Source organism: Haliotis rubra, unplaced genomic scaffold, assembly GCF_003918875.1.
Source record: "Haliotis rubra isolate DU_JTF1 unplaced genomic scaffold, ASM391887v1 Scf259, whole genome shotgun sequence".
Classification (NCBI taxonomy): Eukaryota; Metazoa; Mollusca; class Gastropoda; order Lepetellida; family Haliotidae; genus Haliotis; species Haliotis rubra.
Window position 1 is genome coordinate 461900 of NW_025766658.1, and position 22214 is coordinate 484113.

Sequence of the window (22214 nt, forward strand, 5' to 3'; positions counted from 1 at the left end):
TCAAAGCATTGAAAATATAGGAGTGTGACGTTATAGCCAACTATAAAAGCATTGAAAATATTTTGAACATGATGTTATGTCAATGTGTTGAGCCACAGAAATGAAGAGTTATAGGGCAGAGTACCAGAAAGTTTACCCCTCCCCTGCCCTTTAATGTGTAACATGGTGTTGAAAGGGCCATAACTCTCCCCACAGCTGCAGCAGGAACAGGATGAGGGCTTCTCTGAGTCTCAGCCCGGCCTCACACTCCGCCGTCTAATGGTGTGGACCTTTGACCCACTTGTCAGACTGAAGTCTCTTGCTGCATTGGTGGACGTGTGTAAAGGTAGGCTTGACAACAGGTAGATGTATGTAAAGGTAGGCTTGACAACAGGTAGATGTGTGTCAAGGTATGTTTTGACAACAGTAGATGTGTGTAAAGGTAGACTTGACAGCAGGTACGTGTCTAAAGGGAGGTTTGACAGCAGTAGATGTGTGTAAAGGTAGGCTTGACAGCAGATACATGTGTCTAAAGGTAGGCTTGACAGCAGATACATGTGTGTAAAGGTAGGCTTGACAGCAGGTACATGTGTGTCTGAAGGTAGGCTTGACAGCAGGTGTGTGTGTAAAGGTAGGCTTGGCAGCAGGTATGTGTGTAAAGGTAGGCTCGACAGCAGGTATGTGTGTAAAGGTAGGCTTGTCAGCAGATACATGTGTCTAAATATAGGCTTGACAGAAGATACATGAGTGTAAAGGTAGGCTTGACAGAAGATACATGTGTGTAAAGGTAGGCTTGACAGCAGGTATGTGTGTAAAGGTAGGTTTGGCAACAGGTAAATGTGTGTAAAGGTAGGCTTGACAGCAGGTACATGTGTGTACAGGTAGGTTTGGCAACAGGTAAATGTGTGTAAAGGTAGGCTTGACAGCAGGTACATGTGTGTACAGGTAGGCTAGACAGCAGGTATGTGTGTAAAGGTAGGTTTGGCAACAGGTAAATGTGTGTAAAGGTAGGCTCGACAGCAGGTACATGTGTGTAAAGGTAGGCTTGTCAGCAGATACATGTGTCTAAATATAGGCTTGACAGAAGATACATGTGTGTAAAGGTAGGCTTGACAGCAGGTATGTGTGTAAAGGTAGGTTTGGCAACAGGTAAATGTGTGTAAAGGTAGGCTTGACAGCAGGTACATGTGTGTACAGGTAGGCTTGACAGCAGGTACATGTGTGTAAAGGTAGGCTTGACAGCAGGTACATGTGTGTAAAGGTAGGCTTGACAGCAGGTACATGTGTGTAAAGGTAGGCTTGACAGCGGGTACATGTGTTTAAAGGTAGGCTAGACAGTAGGTACATATGTGTACAGGTAGGCTTGACAGCAGGTACATGTGTCGAAAGGTAGGCTTGACAGCAGGTACATGTGTCGAATGGTAGGCTTGACATTGGTCCACTGTATCAGCTTTCATCTGTTTCCAGGGAAGAAAGGCGGAGCCCTGGCATCAAGTATCTACTCGTACATGCAGCATGGAGACCCCTACATCCGAGCCCTCATCAAACACACACTTACCATGGTAGGGCAGAATGGACCTTACTGGCTGTTACTTGTTCAGATATTTCTCATGTTGCTCTGTTTCAAAGCAGCAAAGTTGGGTTTTACAGAACATGGAGAATAAACCAGCTCCTTTCAAAATATATTGAGACTTATCAAAAGGTAGAATGTTGTTAGACGATGTATGCTCACAAATAGCTGTAAATAGAACTAACTGCAGTAATAGTAGGTAGCTTTAAGTGAGGTCAGTCGGGTAGCCTTGTGGTGAAGGTGTTGGGCAGTGCAGTGGTCCAGGGTTCAAATTCATGCTTTGGTACTCTGAAATGTTTTCGTTTCGTGCATATTCTTATTATCCCCCGCCTCGCGTTTAGCACGAAGGGGGGGATATGCGAAGCGGGGAAGATAGTATTAGGCTCCGTCCGTACGTACGTTCGAATTGGAATATCTTAAGAACCGTTCACTAGATTTTTTTTATATTTGGTACCTAGGTTCATCACACTATAAGAAAGGTCCAAGTCCGGTTTTATATGACCTTGACCTTCATTTCAAGGTCACAAGGGGACTTTAGCGTTTTACCTGCATGTTAAGCTATCTCAAGAACCGTTTCCTGGATTTTCTTCATATTCAATGCCAAGCTTTGTCTAGGGACGGCACAGGGCCCAGTCGATTTTGGTGATCTTCACATAATTTTCAAGGTCATGGCGACACTGAAGATTTCAGCATGTTAACCTGCATGTTAAGCTATCTCAAGAACCGTGTCCTGATTCTGGATTTTCTTCATATTCAACCCCAAGCTTTATCTAGGGAAGGCGCAGGGCCAGTCAATTTTGGTGACCTTCACATAATTTTCAAGGTCATGGCAACACTTTGAAGATTTCAGCATGTAAACTTGCATGTTAAGCTCTCTCAAGAACCGTTCGCTGGATTTTCTTCATTTTTAACACCAAGCTTTATCTAGGGAAGGCACAGGGCTTAGTCAATTTTGGTGACCTTCACTTAATTTTCAAGGTCACAGAGACACTTTGAAGATTTTAGCATGTTAAATTGCTTGTTAAGATAGTCAGCAAGATATCGCAAAAAATATTCAGTGGATTTTCTTCATATTTGACACCAAGCTTCATCTAGGGAAGGCCCAGGGCCCAGTCAATTTTGGTGACCTTCACATAATTTTTAGGGTCACGACGACACTATGAAGATTTCAGAATGTTAACCTGAATTGTCAGCAAGATATTTTAAGAACGGTTCACTGGATTTTCTTCATAGACTTTCAAGACCTCCCTTGAATGTTTTTCAATAAGCAATTTCTTTAGTACTAGTTTTGCATATTTCATACACTATGACATTCATGTCAAGGTCAAAGTCAGTCTTGAAAATATGTGTGTGTTTGAACAACTAAAGAACAAGATAATGTTTTTCATGACATTTAACTTCATCTTAAGCTTTCATTACTTTATAAGTTTGATTTGATAATTTGCGGTGAGGGATTATGTCACCTTAGTGACAATGCTTTTCGTTTTTGATTTTAATGTGACATTCAGTGAAATAATAATAATCTCATCATTAAAGCCACTTCCTGTTATCAGTACAAGTCATCACGTTAGATATGACAATAACAGTTTAAATGTTGGATTCCAGTTTAGGAATGTGTACGGACATTTTCTGCTGTGGTCACATATATAACCCTGGCTTGTTGTGTGCAGGTTTCTCAGCCGATATACGCCACCCTGCTTCGATGGATCTACGATGGCGAGTTGGAAGACACGTACCACGAGGTCAGTTTTGACAACATTCCTGTAAATTCACTCTACACATTTTGGCTAATTTTCCTGAAACTGTGATTTTACGTTGGTACTGGCTGGTACAACAGGTAGGTGCCTGGAGAAATATGACTTTGCTAATATATGGGTGAAAAGGGCGATAGGATGTTACTGTGATTGGGGGTCACTATAAGTTATCACATCGTGTCTCGGGAAATACGGCTGTTGACAACAGCTGATCGATTGACCTCAATGCAGCGCACGTTACTAAAGGCTTGGTGATCACTTCGCGTGGTCACCAAGGCGTGGCGGGATAATATGACTTTTGTACTCCCTGCTCGCGGATCGTGACGGTTGTACATGGTATTTTATCAGAGTCACGTGAACCAATCAAAACTTGACATTCTTACATGAGGCTGGATAAAGCAGTTTGAGTTATAGACACCTCAAGGAGCTGAGAATGGAAATGTAGTGCACATCAATCCTTGGTCCAGGGTAATAATGGAGAATGTATACAGCCTTAAAATGATTATTTTCTTTCGATATCATTTATATCTACACAAGTCCATAAAAGCTTAAAAAATTAGTGTTAATGTGTTCAAAATCAAACTAAGTCTGTGTGGCTTCATTCTTCCAACCTTTCCAGGCAGTAAACACTAATAACCAGTGCCTGGAGTGTTAAACGTAGTTCAGTGGCAGAGATAAGTGATATCATTTAATTGTGACGTCACAGTAACCATTAATGTCACAATGGCCTGCAAAGCTTAGTAATGCTATTACATTCACATTTTATATCTAAGGAGACATTGACAGCCTCCGTGGTGTAGTAGTTAGAGCGTCCGCCCGGAGAGACCGGAAGGTCGCAGGTTCGATCCCCGACCACGTCATACCAAAAGACGTTAAAATATGGTACTTGTTGGTCCCTGTCTGGCGTTCGGCATTAATGGGTACAACAAGGACTGGTCGGCTCGGAGTCAGTATAATGTGTCTGAGTGGGGTATCCATGCTTCACTGTGGCATGGTATCTCAGTGAGCTAGCACTATAAAACCAGCTTCAGTCTGTGCTAGTACAAGCAGCCGCACATACACACACACACACATGCATGCACGTCGTCATATGAGCAAAATATTCTCAAGCACGACGTTAAATTCAATTTCACCTCATCTAAGGAGACATTGCTGGATCTCACTGAGCCTGTATCTCCTGAAGAAGCCAGTTTGGGAATAATACACACATCCTGCCTCTATTGTGAAGCAAGTGACAATATGTAATTTATTTTTCAGTTTTTTGTGGCGTCAGACCCAACTGTTAAGAATGACCTCCTGTGGTACGACAAATACAGCCTGCGGAAGTCCATGATACCCACATTTGTCACCACAGAGCAGGCCAGGAAGGTGAGTCAACAGGACGTGAATAACAGCTGATCAGATGTACCCATTATGCACCTGGCTTCTGTGTGGTGGCCAATCGTGTTACTAAGGATTGCACACTATCATAGAAATAACAGGATACTGCAACACCTTTTTCAAACGATATGTTTAATATATAACTTTATATTCTAGCATATTTAGTGAAAATGTATTCAAGTTTTGTTATTTGTGTTTTTTTACAGGGTTAGAATATTGATCTTCAGTAACCCATGCTTGTCGTAAGAGGCTACTAACAGGATCTGGTGTTCAGGTTCGCTGATTTGGTTGACACATGTCACCGTATCCGAATTGCGTAGATCGGTGCTCACGCTAATGATCACCAGATTGTCCGGTCCAGACTCGATTATTTACAGACTGCCACCATATAGCTGGAATATTGCTGAGGGCTGTTTAAAACTAAACTCACTCACTCACTGTTAACCTAAAGTTTACATAATATTTCATTTACGTTGAATATGTTGTGTTACAGTTACCTATATCACAGTATATGTTGTGATACAGTTACCGATATCGCAGTATATGTTGTGATACAGTTACTGATATCACAGAATATGTTGTGATAAAGTTACCGATATCACAGAGTATATGTTGTGATACAGTTACCGATATCGCAGTATATGTTGTGATACAGTTACTGATATCACAGTATATATTGTGATACAGTTACCGATTTGCAGAATATGTTGTGATACAGTTACCGATATCGCAGTATATGTTGTGATACAGTTACCGATATCGCAGTATATGTTGTGATACAGTTACTGATATCACAGTATATGATGTGATACAGTTACCGATATCGCAGTATATGTTGTGATACAGTTACTGATATCACAGTATATGTTGTGATACAGTTACCCATATCGCAGTATATGTTGTGATAAAGTTACCGATATCGCAGAATATGTTGTGATAGAGTTACCGATATCGCAGTATATGTTGTGATACAGTTACCGATATCACAGTATATGTTGTGATACAGTTACCGATATCACAGTATATGTTGTGATACAGTTACCGATATCACAGTATATGTTGTGATACAGTTACCGATATCGCAGTATATGTTGTGATACAATTACCGATATCGCAGTATATGTTGTGATACAGTTACCGATATCGCAGTATATCTCCGTAAATTTTATTGCCAATACACAGTCCTGTTATGTACGTGTTGTGTGTCAGATCCTGTTGACGGGGAAGTCCATCAACTTCCTGAGACAGGTGTGTCAGGACCGCACACCCACTAAAGGCAGGGAGGTCGCGATGACTTTCGATGTCCAGAAAGGTAAGCTCTCCCTCAGCAGTTGCAAGAAATACATTTGGCAAGGGTACAAGATGCATATACAGAGTTGAGTTGAAAGATGCTGATCTTGAACCTATGACATTCTGAATGTTATGTTGTTGATGCTGTACTTGTGTTGAAGGATTCCCGATGTGGTCAATTCCAGACTAAGGTTCCTTTAAAATTTGGAATATGTTTTCTAATTTAGCGGTATTTTAACTATGCATTTAATAAATTAACTTTAGAATAAGCAATAAAGCCTCCGCAAAAAAGTCCCACAAAGTCAGTGCATTGTAGAGAGAGTGCTATGAAGACAGAGAGAGAGAAAGCGAGAGCTACTTAGAGAGTGTTACGTAGGGAGAGAAGGTAGTGGAGAGAGAGAGGGTGCACACACAGACAGTACTATGTTGAGAGAGAATTACATAGAGAGTACCGTGGAGAGACACTTAATGCATTTACAGTATCAAGTAACATCAAGTGTTTCTTTGCAGTAAAGTAGTAATGTATCTTTGAAAACAATTAACATTTGAACTGTTGCCCATTCCTAATGAAATATATGGGATATTAATACCCATTCTGCTATCATTGAAAGACTATCTAATATGTTCCTGACATATGTAAACACACAGGTTTTCTCAGGCTAAAATTCTCAGTTTCAGATGATATTGTTCAATGTTCAATCAACTATGATTCAAAATGTAAGACAGAATATGTGTATCTCCAATACATGGTGGAAGTATGAGAGGATGTGATGTTGTTGGTGTTGCAGCGGAGTGCATGCTGACCCAGGACACGGGTACAGAGTTCCAGCTGATGGTGGACACGGTATACAAGGACACAAGTCAGCATCTCCTTGACGTCTTCAACAACCAGTACAAGTTCCTCGACCATCTCAAGGTTCGTTATATTTATGCTGTATTCAAAATAGTGCAGTCAGCCTCTTACAGCTAAAGGGACGTCGGGGTAGCCTAGTGGTTAAAGCATTCGCTCGTCATGCTGAAAACCCGGGTTCATTTCCCACATGGGTACAATGTGTGAAGCTCATTTATGGTGTCCCCTGCTGGAATATTGCTAAAAGCGGTGTAAAACTATATTCACTCTCTCTTGCAGCTAGAACCTGTGAAGATCCCCATTAAAATTGCTCTTCAGCAACCCATGCTTGTCATAAGATTCAACTAAAAGAATCGGGTGGTCAGACTCACTGACGTGTTTGTTTTTTATAGATCTCAAAGGACGTAGGAAATCGTAATGTTAAATTTTTGTAAGAATTTTAGTTGTTTCAAGTGCTGGCTGGTAGAGTTTGGGAAAAAGTCTCATCATTATTTCAGCAATGTATTTCTTACTGCTTGCAAAAATTGTGTTCAATTGTCTTTCTGCTTACTTCCAGACCAAACTGATGCTAGTGGCATGTATGAGACTAGGACAGTGTCTTTGTATAAATTGTGGAAACTGTAATTCAAAGATTGGTCTCGATCAGAGAACTTCAGCAGTAGATGTTTCAAATGGTGAAAATATATGGACCTAGAAGTTGTTTCAACTTAGAATCACTTCCAAGCATCCGCCATGATATTGCTGGAATATTGCTAAATTCACTCACTCACTCCAAGCATCCAGTTCTGGATCGAGAGGACAACGTACACCACACTCAGGACATGCAATATTTCTATAAATGTGGTTCAGACTAGTAGTTGGATTGAGAGGCTTGATTGAAAGGACCTTTTCATTACTGGGCTGAAAAGTCAGGTAGCTGAAGGGCAGTTATTTTTCACTGTAGCTTGCCCTGATTATTCTTACACACAGGATTATGTGGTTATTTTACATGGCCACTATTCCAGAATGAACTGTGAACTACTTGGATGTAACATGGCGTCTGCCCTGTGAATGTAATGGCCTTATCTCCTTACATATACAGTTTGGATGAAATCCATTTTCAATGTGTTTGTCTAGAAGTGTATGTGTAAATGCTCTTTAAAGACTTCCATGTTTGCGCTATGTTGTGATGATCTGTAATGATGCAGTGTTGTGATGATGTGATGCTGTTCCTGCAGGCGACGCGGCGCTACTTGCTGCTGGGACAGGGAGACTTCATCCGCCACTTGATGGACTTGTTAGAGTATGTAGTTGCCTTTCTTTCCTAAGGGACTGTGTAATGTCTGATGCTCATATTCTTAGAGTTAATGAAATGTAAAATGCCCACTTTTCCAGAGGTAATGTAATGTTGATGCTGATAATGTCATGTCCTAGAGGTAGCATACCTAGAGGTAACATACCTAGAGGTAACATACCTAGAGGTAGCATACCTGGAGGTAGCATACCTGGAGGTAGCATACCTGGAGGTAACATACCTGGAGGTAGCATACCTCCATACCTGGAGGTAGCATACCTGGAGGTAACATACCTAGAGGTAACATGCCTAGAGGTAACATACCTGGAGGTAACATACCTAGAGGTAGCATACCTAGAGGTAGCATACCTAGAGGTAGCATACCTAGAGGTAACATACCTAGAGATAGCATACCTGGAGGTAACATACCTAGAGGTAACATACCTAGAGGTAGCATACCTAGAGGTAACATACCTAGAGATAGCATACCTAGAGGTAACATACCTAGAGGTAACATACCCCTGTGATGACTGACCCATGTGATGACTGACCCCTGTGACCCCTGTGATGACTGACCCCTGTGATGACTGACCCATGTTTACAGGGAGGATCTGGCCAAGCCCGCCAGCAACCTGTATCTCCACAACCTGACCGGGATCCTGGAGACAGCTATCAGGGCCACTAACGCCCAGTTCGACGACTCCGACATACTTAAGAGGCTGGATGTCCGGTTGCTTGAGGTACGCAGTGTTTAGAGCATGCACAGATTAAAGGTTGTACTGTTAGAATGTAATTGACAGCCTTAGGGACTCACTAACTCAGGCTTGTTGTAAGAGTAGCCACAGAGCGAGGTGAGCTTTTGTAACCCACCAGCTTCTGCTGCTTCCTTGATTGCACTCTCACTCACTCACTCACTCACTCACTCACTCACTGCCTCCCTCCCTCCCTCCCTCCCTCGCTCACTCACTCACTCCTGGATGTGTTTCAGGTGTCGCCTGGGGACACCGGCTGGGACGTCTTCAGTCTGGATTATCATGTGGACGGACCGATACGTACGGTAAGTCCGTTCTTACAAAATACATCATCCTTAGACATACATGGGAGGTTTTCAGTAATTCACATTGACACTTTATTTGTACATGTCTATACTGACATCACTTCCATTGTGTGCGAAACAGCACATAATCAACTAAACACAATATTAAAAACTTGAAGATGATGTCGTTATTTGTTCATGACGTTACAGACAATGTCATGTGATGCCGTTCCACCAACAGGATGTTCATGTAAACTTGCAAACTGTATTATTACACATTCTTTCATTATGTCAGGTGTTCACGCCCCAGTGTGTCATCATGTACCTGCGTGTGTTCAACTTCCTGTGGCGCGCCAAGAGGATGGAGTACATACTGGCTATCATCTGGAAGAATCAGATGACATTCGCTCGCCAACTCCGTACAATACCAGGTGAGGTCACGGGGAAAGGTCACATCAGACACCTTGTTCTGTAACTAGAGGTGATTCCATGAGTAGGTGCTCTACTCAGTTTACAAAGCTCAAAACTACTGCTTTATCTGACCCTACATTGATCTGTTTGTAAGTACAAGTGTACACGTTCAATGTCAGTATGTGTGCGAGTATGAAATGTCGGTAATTCTAGTATGTACTGAAAGTGTGTAATGGAAAGATGAATTGTAAGTTATTTATGTATTCAGCGGCGTACGTACGTACGTCCCGATTCTTGTTAACGTGATATTTCATGAACTGTTGTACCCAATGTCTTCACATATGGTGACAGCCTACATTGGGGGATTACGCAGACACCAGTCGATTTGGGTGACCTTGACCTTATTTTCAAGGTCACCCTGACACTTTGCACACTTTTAACTCTTGTTAACGCGATATCTCATGGACTGTTGTACCCAATGTCTTCAAATTTGGTGACAGCCTACATTGGGGGATTACGCAGACACTGCTTTATTTGGGTGACCTTGACCTTACCTTCAAGGTCACCACGACACTTTGACCGCTTTTCAAACTTATTTAATCGCGATATCTCATAAAACATTGCACCCAATGTTTTCAATTATGTTGACAGCCTACATTGGGTGATTATGCAGACACCAGTCATTTCCGGCATCTTTTATGTGACCAAAAAATAAAAATTAGTAAATATAGATATTCCATTCTTTATCGGCGTGGGACATTGCCATATCAGTGGCAAACACTTGTTAAGGACGGGTTGTAAGTATATAATGTAAGTCAGACTAAGTATGTATGATAAGTATGTAGTGTAAAGATATGTTGCAAGTACTTTATGTAAGTAGGATCAAGTGTGTAATGAAGGGATATGATGTAATTATGTGTGTAATGTAATGTGTAATGTAAGTACGGTGTGTGTTACAGAGTTGAAAGGATATGATGTAATTATGTGTATAATGTAGTGTTTAATGTAAGTACGGTGTGTGTTACAGAGTTGAAGGGATATGATGTAATTATGTATGTAATATAAGGTGTCATGTAAGTACTGTAAGGTGTGTGTGTTACAGAGTTGAAGGGATATGATGTAATTATGTGTGTAATGTAAGGTGTGTCATGTAAGTTACGAGTTGTGTGTTACAGAGTTGAAGGGATATGATGTAATTATGTGTGTAATGTAAGGTGTCATGTAAGTACGGTGTGTGTTACAGAGTTGAAGGGATATGATGTAATTATGTATGTAATGTAAGGTGTCATGTAAGTACGGTGTGTGTTACAGAGTTGAAGGGATATGATGTAATTATATGCGTAATGTAAGGCGTAATGTAAGGTGCGTAATGTAAGGTGTCATGAAAGTACGGTGTGTGTTACAGAGTTGAAGGGATATGATGTAATTATGTATGTAATGTAAGGTGTCATGTAAGTACGGTGTGGTTACAGAGTTGAAGGGATATGATGTAATTATGTATGTAATGTAAGGTGTCATGTAAGTACGGTGTGTGTTACAGAGTTGAAGGGCATCCTGCACCAGTGCCACGCCCTAGGCTGTGAGATGGTGCACTTCATCCAGCAGGCACAGTACTACATCAACTTCGAGGTGACCGACAACGTTTCACTTCCTTCTGTTCACTTGCTTCTTTTTGTACTGAAGATGCAAACGTAGTTTCAGAAGGTCACAGTTTTGTGATCAAAATATTACTGACATTAAACAAAACACAAGCAAAAAAGACAAGATGAACTCGAAATTGAACAATTATGCTCAAGACTTCAGTACCCCGACACATGGTAGACAGTATCTTGACCACTGGGAGACTTGTTTGCAGCAGAAACTGCTCAATTTTGTGTGCTTAAGAACATATTTATCTGGAATATTTTGCTAATTTCAACATCATAAGAGGACCATTTTGTTATAAGAAAATATATTAATGCCCAGGTAGATATAGAATTAGCCAGTGCCTGGACCCTCTTCCATGAAGTGATTGTAACTGATACTTTTCAATTGTGGTGATACTATTGCTTTGAGAAATGGGGTTGTGGTAGTGGGTTGACAGTGCCCTTGTTCCTCTGTGGTCTTGATGTGATTGTGTTCTTGTTATCAGGTGCTTGAGTGTTCCTGGGACGAGCTTCTCACCAAAGTGCAGGAAGCAGAGGACCTTGACTACATCATCGCAGCCCATCAGGTGTTCTTGGACACCATTGTCTCCAGGTGTCTCCTTGATGACAAGTCCAGGGTAGGTGTCATACACACAATACAGGTGTCTCCTTGATGACAAGTCCAGGGTAGGTGTCATACACAAAATACAGGTGTCTCCTTGGTGACAAGTCCAGGGTAGGTGTCATACACACAATACAGGTGTCTCCTTGATGACAAGTCTAGGGTAGGTGTCATACACACAATACAGGTGTCTCCTTGATGACAAGTCCAGGGTAGGTGTCATACACACAATACAGGTGTCTCCTTGATGACAAGTCCAGGGTAGGTGTCATACACAAAATACAGGTGTCTCCTTGATGACAAGTCCAGGGTAGGTGTCACACACACAAGAGGTGTCTCCTTGATGACAAGTCTAGGGTAGGTGTCATACACACAATACAGGTGTCTCCTTGATGACAAGTCCAGGGTAGGTGTCATACACACAATACAGGTGTCTCCTTGATGACAAGTCCAGGGTAGGTGTCATACACACAATACAGGTGTCTCCTTGATGACAAGTCCAGGGTAGGTGTCATACACAAAATACAGGTGTCTCCTTGATGACAAGTCCAGGGTAGGTGTCATACACAAAATACAGATGACTCCTTGATGACAAGTTCAGGGTAGGTGTCATACACAAAATACAGGTGCCTCCTTGATGACAAGTCCAGGGTAGGTGTCATACACCAAATACAGGTGTCTCCTTGATGACAAGTCCAGGGTAGGTGTCATACACACAATACAGGTGTCTCCTTGATGACAAGTCCAGGGTAGGTGTCATACACAAAATACAGATGACTCCTTGATGACAAGTCCAGGGTAGGTGTCATACACAAAATACAGATGACTCCTTGATGACAAGTCCAGGGTAGGTGTCATACACCAAATACAGGTGTCTCCTTGATGACAAGTCCAGGGTAGGTGTCATACACACAATACAGGTGTCTCCTTGATGACAAGTCTAGGGTAGGTGTCATACACAATACAGGTGTCTCCTTGATGACAAGTCCAGGGTAGGTGTCATACACAAAATACAGGTGTCTCCTTGATGACAAGTCTAGGGTAGGTGTCATACACAAAATACAGATGACTCCTTGATGACAAGTCCAGGGTAGGTGTCATACACAAAATACAGGTGCCTCCTTGATGACAAGGCCAGGGTAGGTGTCATACACAAAATACAGTTGTCTCCTTGGTGACAAGTCCAGGGTAGGTGTCATACACACAATACAGGTGTCTCCTTGATGACAAGTCCAGGGTAGGTGTCATACACACAATACAGGTGCCTCCTTGATGACAAGTCCAGGGTAGGTGTCATACACAAAATACAGGTGTCTCCTTGATGACAAGTCCAGGGTAGGTGTCTTGAACAAAATACAGGCGTCTCCTTGATGACAAAGGCCAGGGTAGGTGTCATACACAAAATACAGGTGTCTCCTTGATGACAAGTCCAGGGTAGGTGTCATACACAAAATACAGGTGCCTCCTTAATGACAAGTCCAAGGTAGGTGTCATACACAAAATACAGGTGCCTCCTTGATGACAAAGTCCAGGGTAGGTGTCCTATACAAAATACAGGTGTCTCCTCTAAGAACAATCTAGTTCAGGGCATATTTAGAAGACAGGTCATCTTGGAAAACAATCCTGCAAGGTTACATGTATGTACAATACAGCAGCCGCCTTGATGACAAGTCTCTGGTTTTACATTACATGTGTGTTCCTGGACACTGTATGTATACAAGGGAGCCACAGCTCCTGGATACTGGGGGTATCTCTTGCTTTGCTTCATAGATCATCACAAGCCAGGAGCTGCTGGTTCTGGTAATTATTGAATGTTTCAGTTAATACTTAGTTTGTCAGCACCCTTACAGGCCTTAATGTCAGTCAGGCCCTTAATGTCAGTCAGGCCCTTAATCTCAGCCAGGCCTTAATGTCAGTCAGTCAGGCCCTTAATGTCAGTCAGGCCCTTAAAGTCAGTCAGGCCTTAATGTCAGTCAGGCCTTAATGTCAGTCAGGCCCTTAATGTCAGTCAGGCCCTTAATGTCAGCCAGGCCTTAATGTCAGTCAGGCCTTAATGTCAGTCAGGCCCTTAATGTCAGTCAGGCCTTAATGTCAGTCAGGCCCTTAATGTCAGTCAGGCCTTAATGTCAGTCAGGCCTTAATGTCAGTCAGGCCTTAATGTCAGTCAGGCCTTAATGTCAGTCAGGCCTTAATGTCAGTCAGGCCTTAATGTCAGTCAGGCCTTAATGTCAGTCAGGCCCTTAATGTCAGACAGGCCCTTAATGTCAGTCAGGCCCTTAATGTCAGTCAGGCCCTTAATGTCAGCCAGGCCTTAATGTAACTGAAATTTAGTTCTCAATCATAGAGTGATTCTCAGTGACGTGACTCCTTACAGGCCATCCTGACCCAGCTGCGGACGATCTTCGACCTCATTATACAGTTCCAGGCAGCTCAGGAGAACTTCTACCAGGCCGCCAACTCCGAGATGGATGCCAGGGAACACTTCAAACGTCGTCTCAAGGCCAGAACAGCTGAGGTGAACACCTTGTTGTGTGTTAGGGAGGTAGGGTAGATGAGCGGGTAAAACATTAGATTATTTGGGTAAGTTGTTTGAATGATAAGACAAAGAGTTACTCTCCTTCCCAGTCAAATCTACTTTTGAAGGGTTACTTTTGTAATTCCATGAGAATTTCTTAATATATTCCCGAATTTCTCATTACATTAAAAGGGGATTTCACGTTTAGTTGATTACAAAGGGGTTTCACATTTAGTTGATTACAAAGGGATTTCACATTTAGTTGATTATGAGAGGATTTCACGTTTACTCGATTATGAGGAGATTTCATGTTTAGTTTATTGTAACTTAAGTTAATGTGAATAATGATTTTAGTTTCCACTGCGAACCAAGTGTCTTTATTCAATATTTTAAGTTTTTGGTCATCCATGCTGTAAAGTAGGTAATAAAAACGTGTGTTATCATGCTGTGTCTGCAGGGAGAGTGGGGCGTGACAGAGGCAGAAGAGGAGGAAGAAAAACAGAGACAGAATGACTTCCTGAAGAACATCATCCCGTCCACCCGAGCTCAGCTCATTGTCTTGGCTCAGTCCTATCAGGTGACACAAACAAAATCAATATCCTGACTTGTTATTACTGTTGAGAATTGTATGGATGTCAAGTTCTGGATTATAAGGAACACAATGTTTTGGAGTGTATGCTTACTCCTTCATCAGGTGAATGAATCCTATGGTTTAGAGAGCATATAGACATGTATGTAGATATTAGAACAACAAACATAGGCAAGGGTAAATGAGCAAGGGGGAAATAGCATTGTTTAGGGATAGTAATGGAGAGCTGGAAGCTGATGGGGTTAATAGCTTAGATAGATGGTAACAAAATGGGGAACAAGGATAAATTAAATCAATGCGTCCCAAGAACTAGGCTGGTATGTTCCTGGTCATCATGATTGGTTGGAGGCTCCTGATGTCAACAGGATCTTGTAGCTTCCTTGTTGCCAGGTGCTGTTTGTAGATGACACTCATGTAGCTTCCTTGTTGCCAGGTGTTGTTTGTAGATGACACTCATGTAGCTTCCTTGTTGCCAGGTGTTGTTTGTAGATGACACTCATGTAGCTTCCTTGTTGCCAGGTGTTGTTTGTAGATGACACTCATGTAGCTTCCTTGTTGCCAGGTGTTGTTTGTAGATGACGCTCATGTAGCTTCTTACATGATGCGATGGTCTTGGTTATATGTCAGCGTTCAGATCTTGGCAATTTCTGGATTTAGTTTGTTGACAGATGTCAGACACATTAGCAAGAAACAAGATGTTGTGGGAAGCTACAAAAGTTCTGTCAACCACATCAGATATCTGTTAAGAAACTAGACACTTAGATACTTTGTTGTTATTATTATTCATGTTGTTGTATTTGTTCTTACAAATGTCGTTATTTTATTATTAACAATGTCAACATTGCTATGACCATCTATTTCAGGACATGGTGCAACAGTTCCTGGTCATGTTAACTAGTCATCAGGACGTCAGTCTCCGCTTCCTCAGCTTCAGACTCGACTTCAACGAGCACTACAAAGCCCGGGAACCCAAGCTGAAGTCACCCCTTGCCTACCAGAAGGTGAAGAGAGCCAGATGATCTGACAGTGTGGAAGATGTGATATGACTTGAATGGTTAAACAGTGCACAGGACTATGGGAGATGCATCAGTGTTACCCAGATTGGATTGTGTTGCTGTTACATGTGTGTGATGTGGATCACATACTGCTGTTACATGTGTGTGATGTGGATCACATACAGCTGTGTTACATGTGTGTGATGTGGATCACATACAGCTGTGCTACATGTGTGTGATGTGGATCACATACTGCTGTTACATGTGTGTGATGTGGATCACATACTGCTGTAACATGTGTGTGATGTGGATCACATACAGCTGTGTTACACATGTGTGATGTGGATCACATACAGCTGTGTTACACATGTGTGATGTGGATCACATACAGCTGTGTTACACATGTGTGATGTGGATCACATACAGCTGTGTTACATGTGTGTGATGTGGATCACATACAGCTGTGTTACATGTGTGTGATGTGGATCACATACAGCTGTGTTACATGTGTGTGATGTGGATCACATACAGCTGTGTTACATGTGTGTGATGTGGATCACATACAGCTGTGTTACATGTGTGATGTGGATCACATACTGCTGTTACATGTGTGTGATGTGGATCACATACAGCTGTGTTACATGTGTGATGTGGATCACATACTGCTGTTACATGTGTGTGATGTGGATCACATACAGCTGTGTTACATGTGTGTGATGTGGATCACATACTGCTGTTACATGTGTGTGATGTGGATCACATCCAGCTGTGTTACTTGTGTGTGATGTGGATCACATACAGCTGTGTTACATGTGTGTGATGTGGATCACATCCAGCTGTGTTACATGTGTGATGTGGATCACATACAGCTGTGTTACATGTGTGTGATGTGGATCACATCCAGCTGTGTTACATGTGTGTGATGTGGATCACATACAGCTGTGTTACATGTGTGTGATGTGGATCACATACTGCTGTTACATGTGTGTGATGTGGATCACATACAGCTGTGTTACATGTGTGTGATGTGGATCACATACAGCTGTGTTACATGTGTGTGATGTGGATCACATACTGCTGTTACATGTGTGTGATGTGGATCACATACAGCTGTGTTACATGTGTGTGATGTGGATCACATACTGCTGTTACATGTGTGTGATGTGGATCACATACAGCTGTGTTACATGTGTGTGATGTGGATCACATACAGCTGTGTTACTTGTGTGTGATGTGGATCACATCCAGCTGTGTTACATGTGTGTGATGTGGATCACATCCAGCTGTGTTACTTGTGTGTGATGTGGATCACATCCAGCTGTGTTACATGTGAGTGATGTGGATCACACACAGCTGTGTTACATGTGTGTGATGTGGATCACATACAGCTGTGTTACATGTGTGTGATGTGGATCACATACTGCTGTTACATATGTGTGATGTGGATCACATACAGCTGTGTTACATGTGTGATGTGGATCACATACTGCTGTTACATGTGTTTGATGTGGATCACATACAGCTGTGTTACTTGTATGTGTTTGTGGATCACACACAGCTGTGTTACATGTGTGTGATGTGGATCACATACAGGTTTGTTACATGTGTGTGATGTGGATCACATACAGCTGTGTTACATGTGTGTGATGTGGATCACATACAGCTGTGTTACATGTGTGTGATGTGGATCACATACAGTTGTGTTACATGTGTGTGATGTGGATCACATACAGTTGTGTTACATGTGTGTGATGTGGATCACATACAGCTGTTACATGTGTGTGATGTGGATGACATACAGATGTGTTACTTGTATGTGATGTGGATCACGTACAGCTGTGTTACATGTGTGTGATGTGGATCACATACAGCTGTTTTACATGTGTGTGATGTGGATGACATACAGCTGTGTTACTTGTATGTGATATGGATCACTTAACGTTGTTACATGTGTGTGACCTAAATCGTACATTTGTGAAGTGGTTGTGGGAGGGCCTCAGCTGGTCAGACTATATCCTGTTGCAGAAAGTGAGGACAGTGTCATGATGTTCTTCTCACCAGATATCCTGATTTGCTGAATTGATTATAAAATACAACCTCAAAAAGGAAATGTTCAGATTTTATGTTTTTGAAACTCAAAATTGTGGCATCGTTTCAAACTGCTGTTGCATATATTGAAATGTAATGAGGTCTTTAAAAAAGGTTTGCATTATCCATGAAATCAAGTAAATATTTAATGCAGCATGCGTGGTATTATCATGTATATGTCAGCTTGCCAATAATATATATTTTTTTAAATTTTGCCACTGAGACCAACCGTTTAATTTGAAAAGTATTCAGTTGGTACCAAGATTTACACTTGAAAGGCAAAGTGTCTCTAAGCCAAACTGATCAGTTTTCATCAAGTTCTATATCAGCTTATGTATGATTTAACATTTATGCTACAAACTATGCATTTTGTCAGATTTTAACTTAATGTCTGATGGCATGTCAAATGTCAAGAATTCATCTCTGTGATCAAACTTCAACATCTGTTGCCATGGTAACCACAGCATACATCCAGGTCTTCTAAGGTCACACTTTCATGGTTTTACAAAATATTTTTATCCCCCGCAACGCGTTTTGCGGGGGGTATTAAAATGGACTCCGTCCGTCCGTCCGTCCGTCCGTCCGTCTGTCCGTCTTCAATCCCGTCCGTCCGTCCGTGCACATTTGTCTTTTCCGGAGCAGAACTCTAAAACCGTTCAATATTTCTTCACCAAACTTGGCACATACATGGATCTGGTGGTGTTGTGGTGCCTTTTGGTAGTTTTGGAATTCTGAATAAAATATTTTTGGCGTTTCCATGGCACAAGTTCGATTTAGATTGAAATTGGTGGTAGCTTTTCTTTTCGAGCAGAACTCTAAAACCGTTCAATATGTCTTCACCAAACTTGGCACATAGATAGATCTGGTAGTGTAGTGGTGCCTTTTGGTAGTTTTGGAATTCTGAATAAAATATTTTTGGGGTTTCCATGGCACAAGTTCGACTTAGACTGAAATTGGTGGTAGTGCTCTTTTCCGGAGCAGAACTCTAAAACCGTTCAATATGTCTTCACCAAACTTGGCACATAGATAGATCTGGTGGTGTAGTGGTGCCTTTTGGTAGTTTTGGAATTCTGAATTAAAATATTTTTGGCGTTTCCATGGCAACAAGTTCGACTTAGCCTGAAATTGGTGGTAGTGCTCTTTTCCGGAGCAGAACTCTAAAACCGTTCAATATGTCGTCGCCAAACATGGCACATAGATAGATCTGGTGGTGTAGTGGTGCCTTTTGGTAGTTTTGGAATTCTGAATCAAATATTTTTGGCGTTTCCATGGCAACAAGTTTGACTTAGACTGAAATTGGTGGTTGTGCTCTTTTCCGAAGCAGAACTCTAACACCATTCAATATTTCTTCACCAAACTTGGCACATAGATAGATCTGGTGGTGTACTGGTGCCTTTTGGTAGTTTTGGAATTCTGAATAAAATATTTTTGGCATTTCCATGGCAACAAGTTTGACTTACACTGAAATTGGTGATAGTGCTCCTTTCTGGAGCAGAACTTTTAAACCCTTTCAATACTCTCCTTCCACTTTTCTATGTACACACCTAAATATTTGACATAATCATAACTCGTAGACATAATCATGAAGAGTATTTTGCCATTGCGGGGGATATTGATGACTTTGTCTTCTTGTTATCATTGTTTGTACTTTTTTGATCATCCCAAACTGGCTTCCACAGGAGATATTTTTGGGATCAAACAGTCAACTTGCAGCACAGTGCTTTGCAGGCAATTGCGATGTCATAGGTTACCATGGCATCAATATCAAATGACATCACTTATCACTCTGTTACTGAAGCTGGATTTTACACTCAGTGACACTCCTTATTACTGTTTAGTGTTTACAAACAAAAAGTTTAATTCTTGTGACAAAAAGAATCTCACCCTTATGTTGCTTGGTTTGAAATATATGAACACATGTCAATAGAACTTCTGTTGTTGTTGGTCAGTGACCCGTGAAGATCCGGGATAGAATTGGTCTTCAGTAACCCATGCTTGTCGTAAGAGGCGACTAACGGGATCGGGTGGTCAGGCTCGCTGGCCTGTTTGCATGTCATCAGTTCCCAATTGCGCAGATCGATGCTCATGTATAGCTGGAATATTGCTGAGTGTGACGTAAAACTCACTCAACCACTACTTGGTCAGTTATTTGTTCTCTGTATTCCCTGCACATAACCCCACACAATTACTTCAATATACACACATGTATAATGATAACATACAACATTCATAATTTAGCATGAAAATAAAAATGGTCCTTGTCATTTCCTAAATGGTTAAAAGAACAAAACCTGTTATTTAGGGGTCCGTAGATTCGAAAACCAAATCAGCACAATGCTCACAAAGTGAATTAGCAAACTTGAAAACCTGGAATTGACTTGTCCTCGACATTAACTGGTGCTTATCCCTTTGAAAGAGATAATGGTTGAAACTTTGCTGTAATTTTAGTTTCTACAATTTGATTATTTCATCAATCAAAACAAGCTAATGAAGATAGTATGTCCACAGTTATGGTCAGTCCATATACTAGTAACAGCTTGGAAGAAGCCTTTTCCATGATAAACAGCTTGCAGCTGGGTGCATGGTTTATGACTGCATGGAACCTCGTATGTGAGGGATTAAACAGTCACACTGTAGTGTGGGTGGTTATTAACAGCTGTGCAAGTGTTCTCCAAACCATGGTGACTGTATGTAACCAGGATCATGTGGGGCCTCAGATATGATGTTTTACCCTTTCATTGTGTAGTATGGGTGGTAATCTGCAGACAGCTTTGTGAGTGTTTGCCGAGGTCCTGGAGATTATATAAACCCTCGTATGTGAGGTATCAATCAGTTGCTGTGTAGTGTGGGTGGTGATCTGTAGACCACGGTGGAAGTGTTCATCCTTTTGCCGGAACAGTATCACCTCAGATGTGAGGTATTAATCAGTTGCTGTGTAGTGTGAATGTTGATCTATACACAGCTGTGAGTAAAGCTCCAAGGCCCCTGGGGTTCATAATGCAATGACTTGCAGCCAGGTTTATAGGACAAACTGGAAACACCACCAGCTGTTACAATGAATATCAATCATGTCATTGTGACTACACAGTAGAATCAGGATATATATTGGGTATTTTATAGAATACACAAAATGTCAACTAGTCAAGGCTGAAAATGGAAAATGTTCCCCTCTTTTGTTGTTGACTTCAAGGTGTAATGTACACCATGTCAGTAACTGCTGATATGTTATTGTGTGTCGGAATAAGCAAAACATGATAGTCAGCAATATTCCAAACTTGTATGTAAAATAGGAACACAGGCAAACATGGAGTGTGACTTTAGCATCTTGTCTGTAGCCTAAGGCTAGTAACATTCTGTTCGGTCCAGCAAGTTAGATAATAATATGACATGACTAAACTGTTAAAATGGGTTTGACTGATCCTGTAGTTGGATGCATTAGAAAGATCAACCAGGTCGCACATTAGTTTCCAGGAAATTATGCTTCTAACCAACACGCATGCATACATTGAGCTGACAAACTGTCGCTGTATAGTTTAGTCAAACCACAGTTACAACAAACTAAAATTAGTTACTTTCAGTTCGTTACAACATAAGTTCGTATTACTTACAAGCATGGGATACTGGGGACCTAGTTTTACAAATACTATGTTTTATTATTTCTAATTGAAAACAGAAAGGTGTTTAGTTTTATCATAACAAGGCAGTAAGATGAGTTAGACTAGGAATGAGTATTTAGCAATATTCCAGCAATATCACAGTTTGGGGACATCAGAAAATGGGCTTCACACATTGTACCCTTGTGGGGAATAGAACCCAGGTCTGCATGACGAGTGAACGCTTTAACCACTAGGCTACCCCACCACCCCTTAATGAGTCAGACTAGTGGCAGCAGCGAATGTACAGTGTAGTAAATGGTTTATGATAAATGTTGATATGTTCGCCCATGTACAGAATATTGTCACTGTTGAGTGTATATCTAAACATGTCTTCAGTCCTTTGCTGCAGTTGACAATCGCTACAAATTAACTTACAGCACTGCCACATGATGTTCCACGTGATGTGTCCCAGTTTCCCCACTGTCACATGGCAGTCAATAAGATGGATCCCCTCGCCCACTGACCATAACTACCACCAGATACAATATCGCCTGCTGTGACATGTCACATAATTATTCAGTCACACATGGGACTCAACACGTTCAACAATTAATTTCTTTTCAAAATAAATAAACTAACAT

At 41.4% G+C, this 22214-nt stretch overlaps 1 protein-coding gene across 1 annotated transcript in view; it reads left to right on the forward strand.

Annotated features, from left to right (window-relative positions):
- Window positions 1–16084, forward strand: part of LOC124279965 (gamma-tubulin complex component 3 homolog) — a 37328-nt gene extending 21244 nt beyond the window's left edge. The window contains exons 13-27 of the mRNA XM_046715849.1: window positions 196–325; window positions 1447–1541; window positions 3220–3291; window positions 4561–4671; window positions 5893–5995; window positions 6762–6889; window positions 8041–8105; window positions 8701–8836; window positions 9085–9153; window positions 9428–9563; window positions 11084–11172; window positions 11675–11806; window positions 14165–14305; window positions 14763–14882; window positions 15758–16084. Coding sequence (XP_046571805.1) covers window positions 196–325; window positions 1447–1541; window positions 3220–3291; window positions 4561–4671; window positions 5893–5995; window positions 6762–6889; window positions 8041–8105; window positions 8701–8836; window positions 9085–9153; window positions 9428–9563; window positions 11084–11172; window positions 11675–11806; window positions 14165–14305; window positions 14763–14882; window positions 15758–15913 — 1683 coding nt within the window. The 3' untranslated portion in view covers window positions 15914–16084. The remainder of the gene's footprint in view (window positions 1–195; window positions 326–1446; window positions 1542–3219; window positions 3292–4560; window positions 4672–5892; window positions 5996–6761; window positions 6890–8040; window positions 8106–8700; window positions 8837–9084; window positions 9154–9427; window positions 9564–11083; window positions 11173–11674; window positions 11807–14164; window positions 14306–14762; window positions 14883–15757) is intronic.
- Window positions 16085–22214: the final 6130 nt, after the last annotated feature.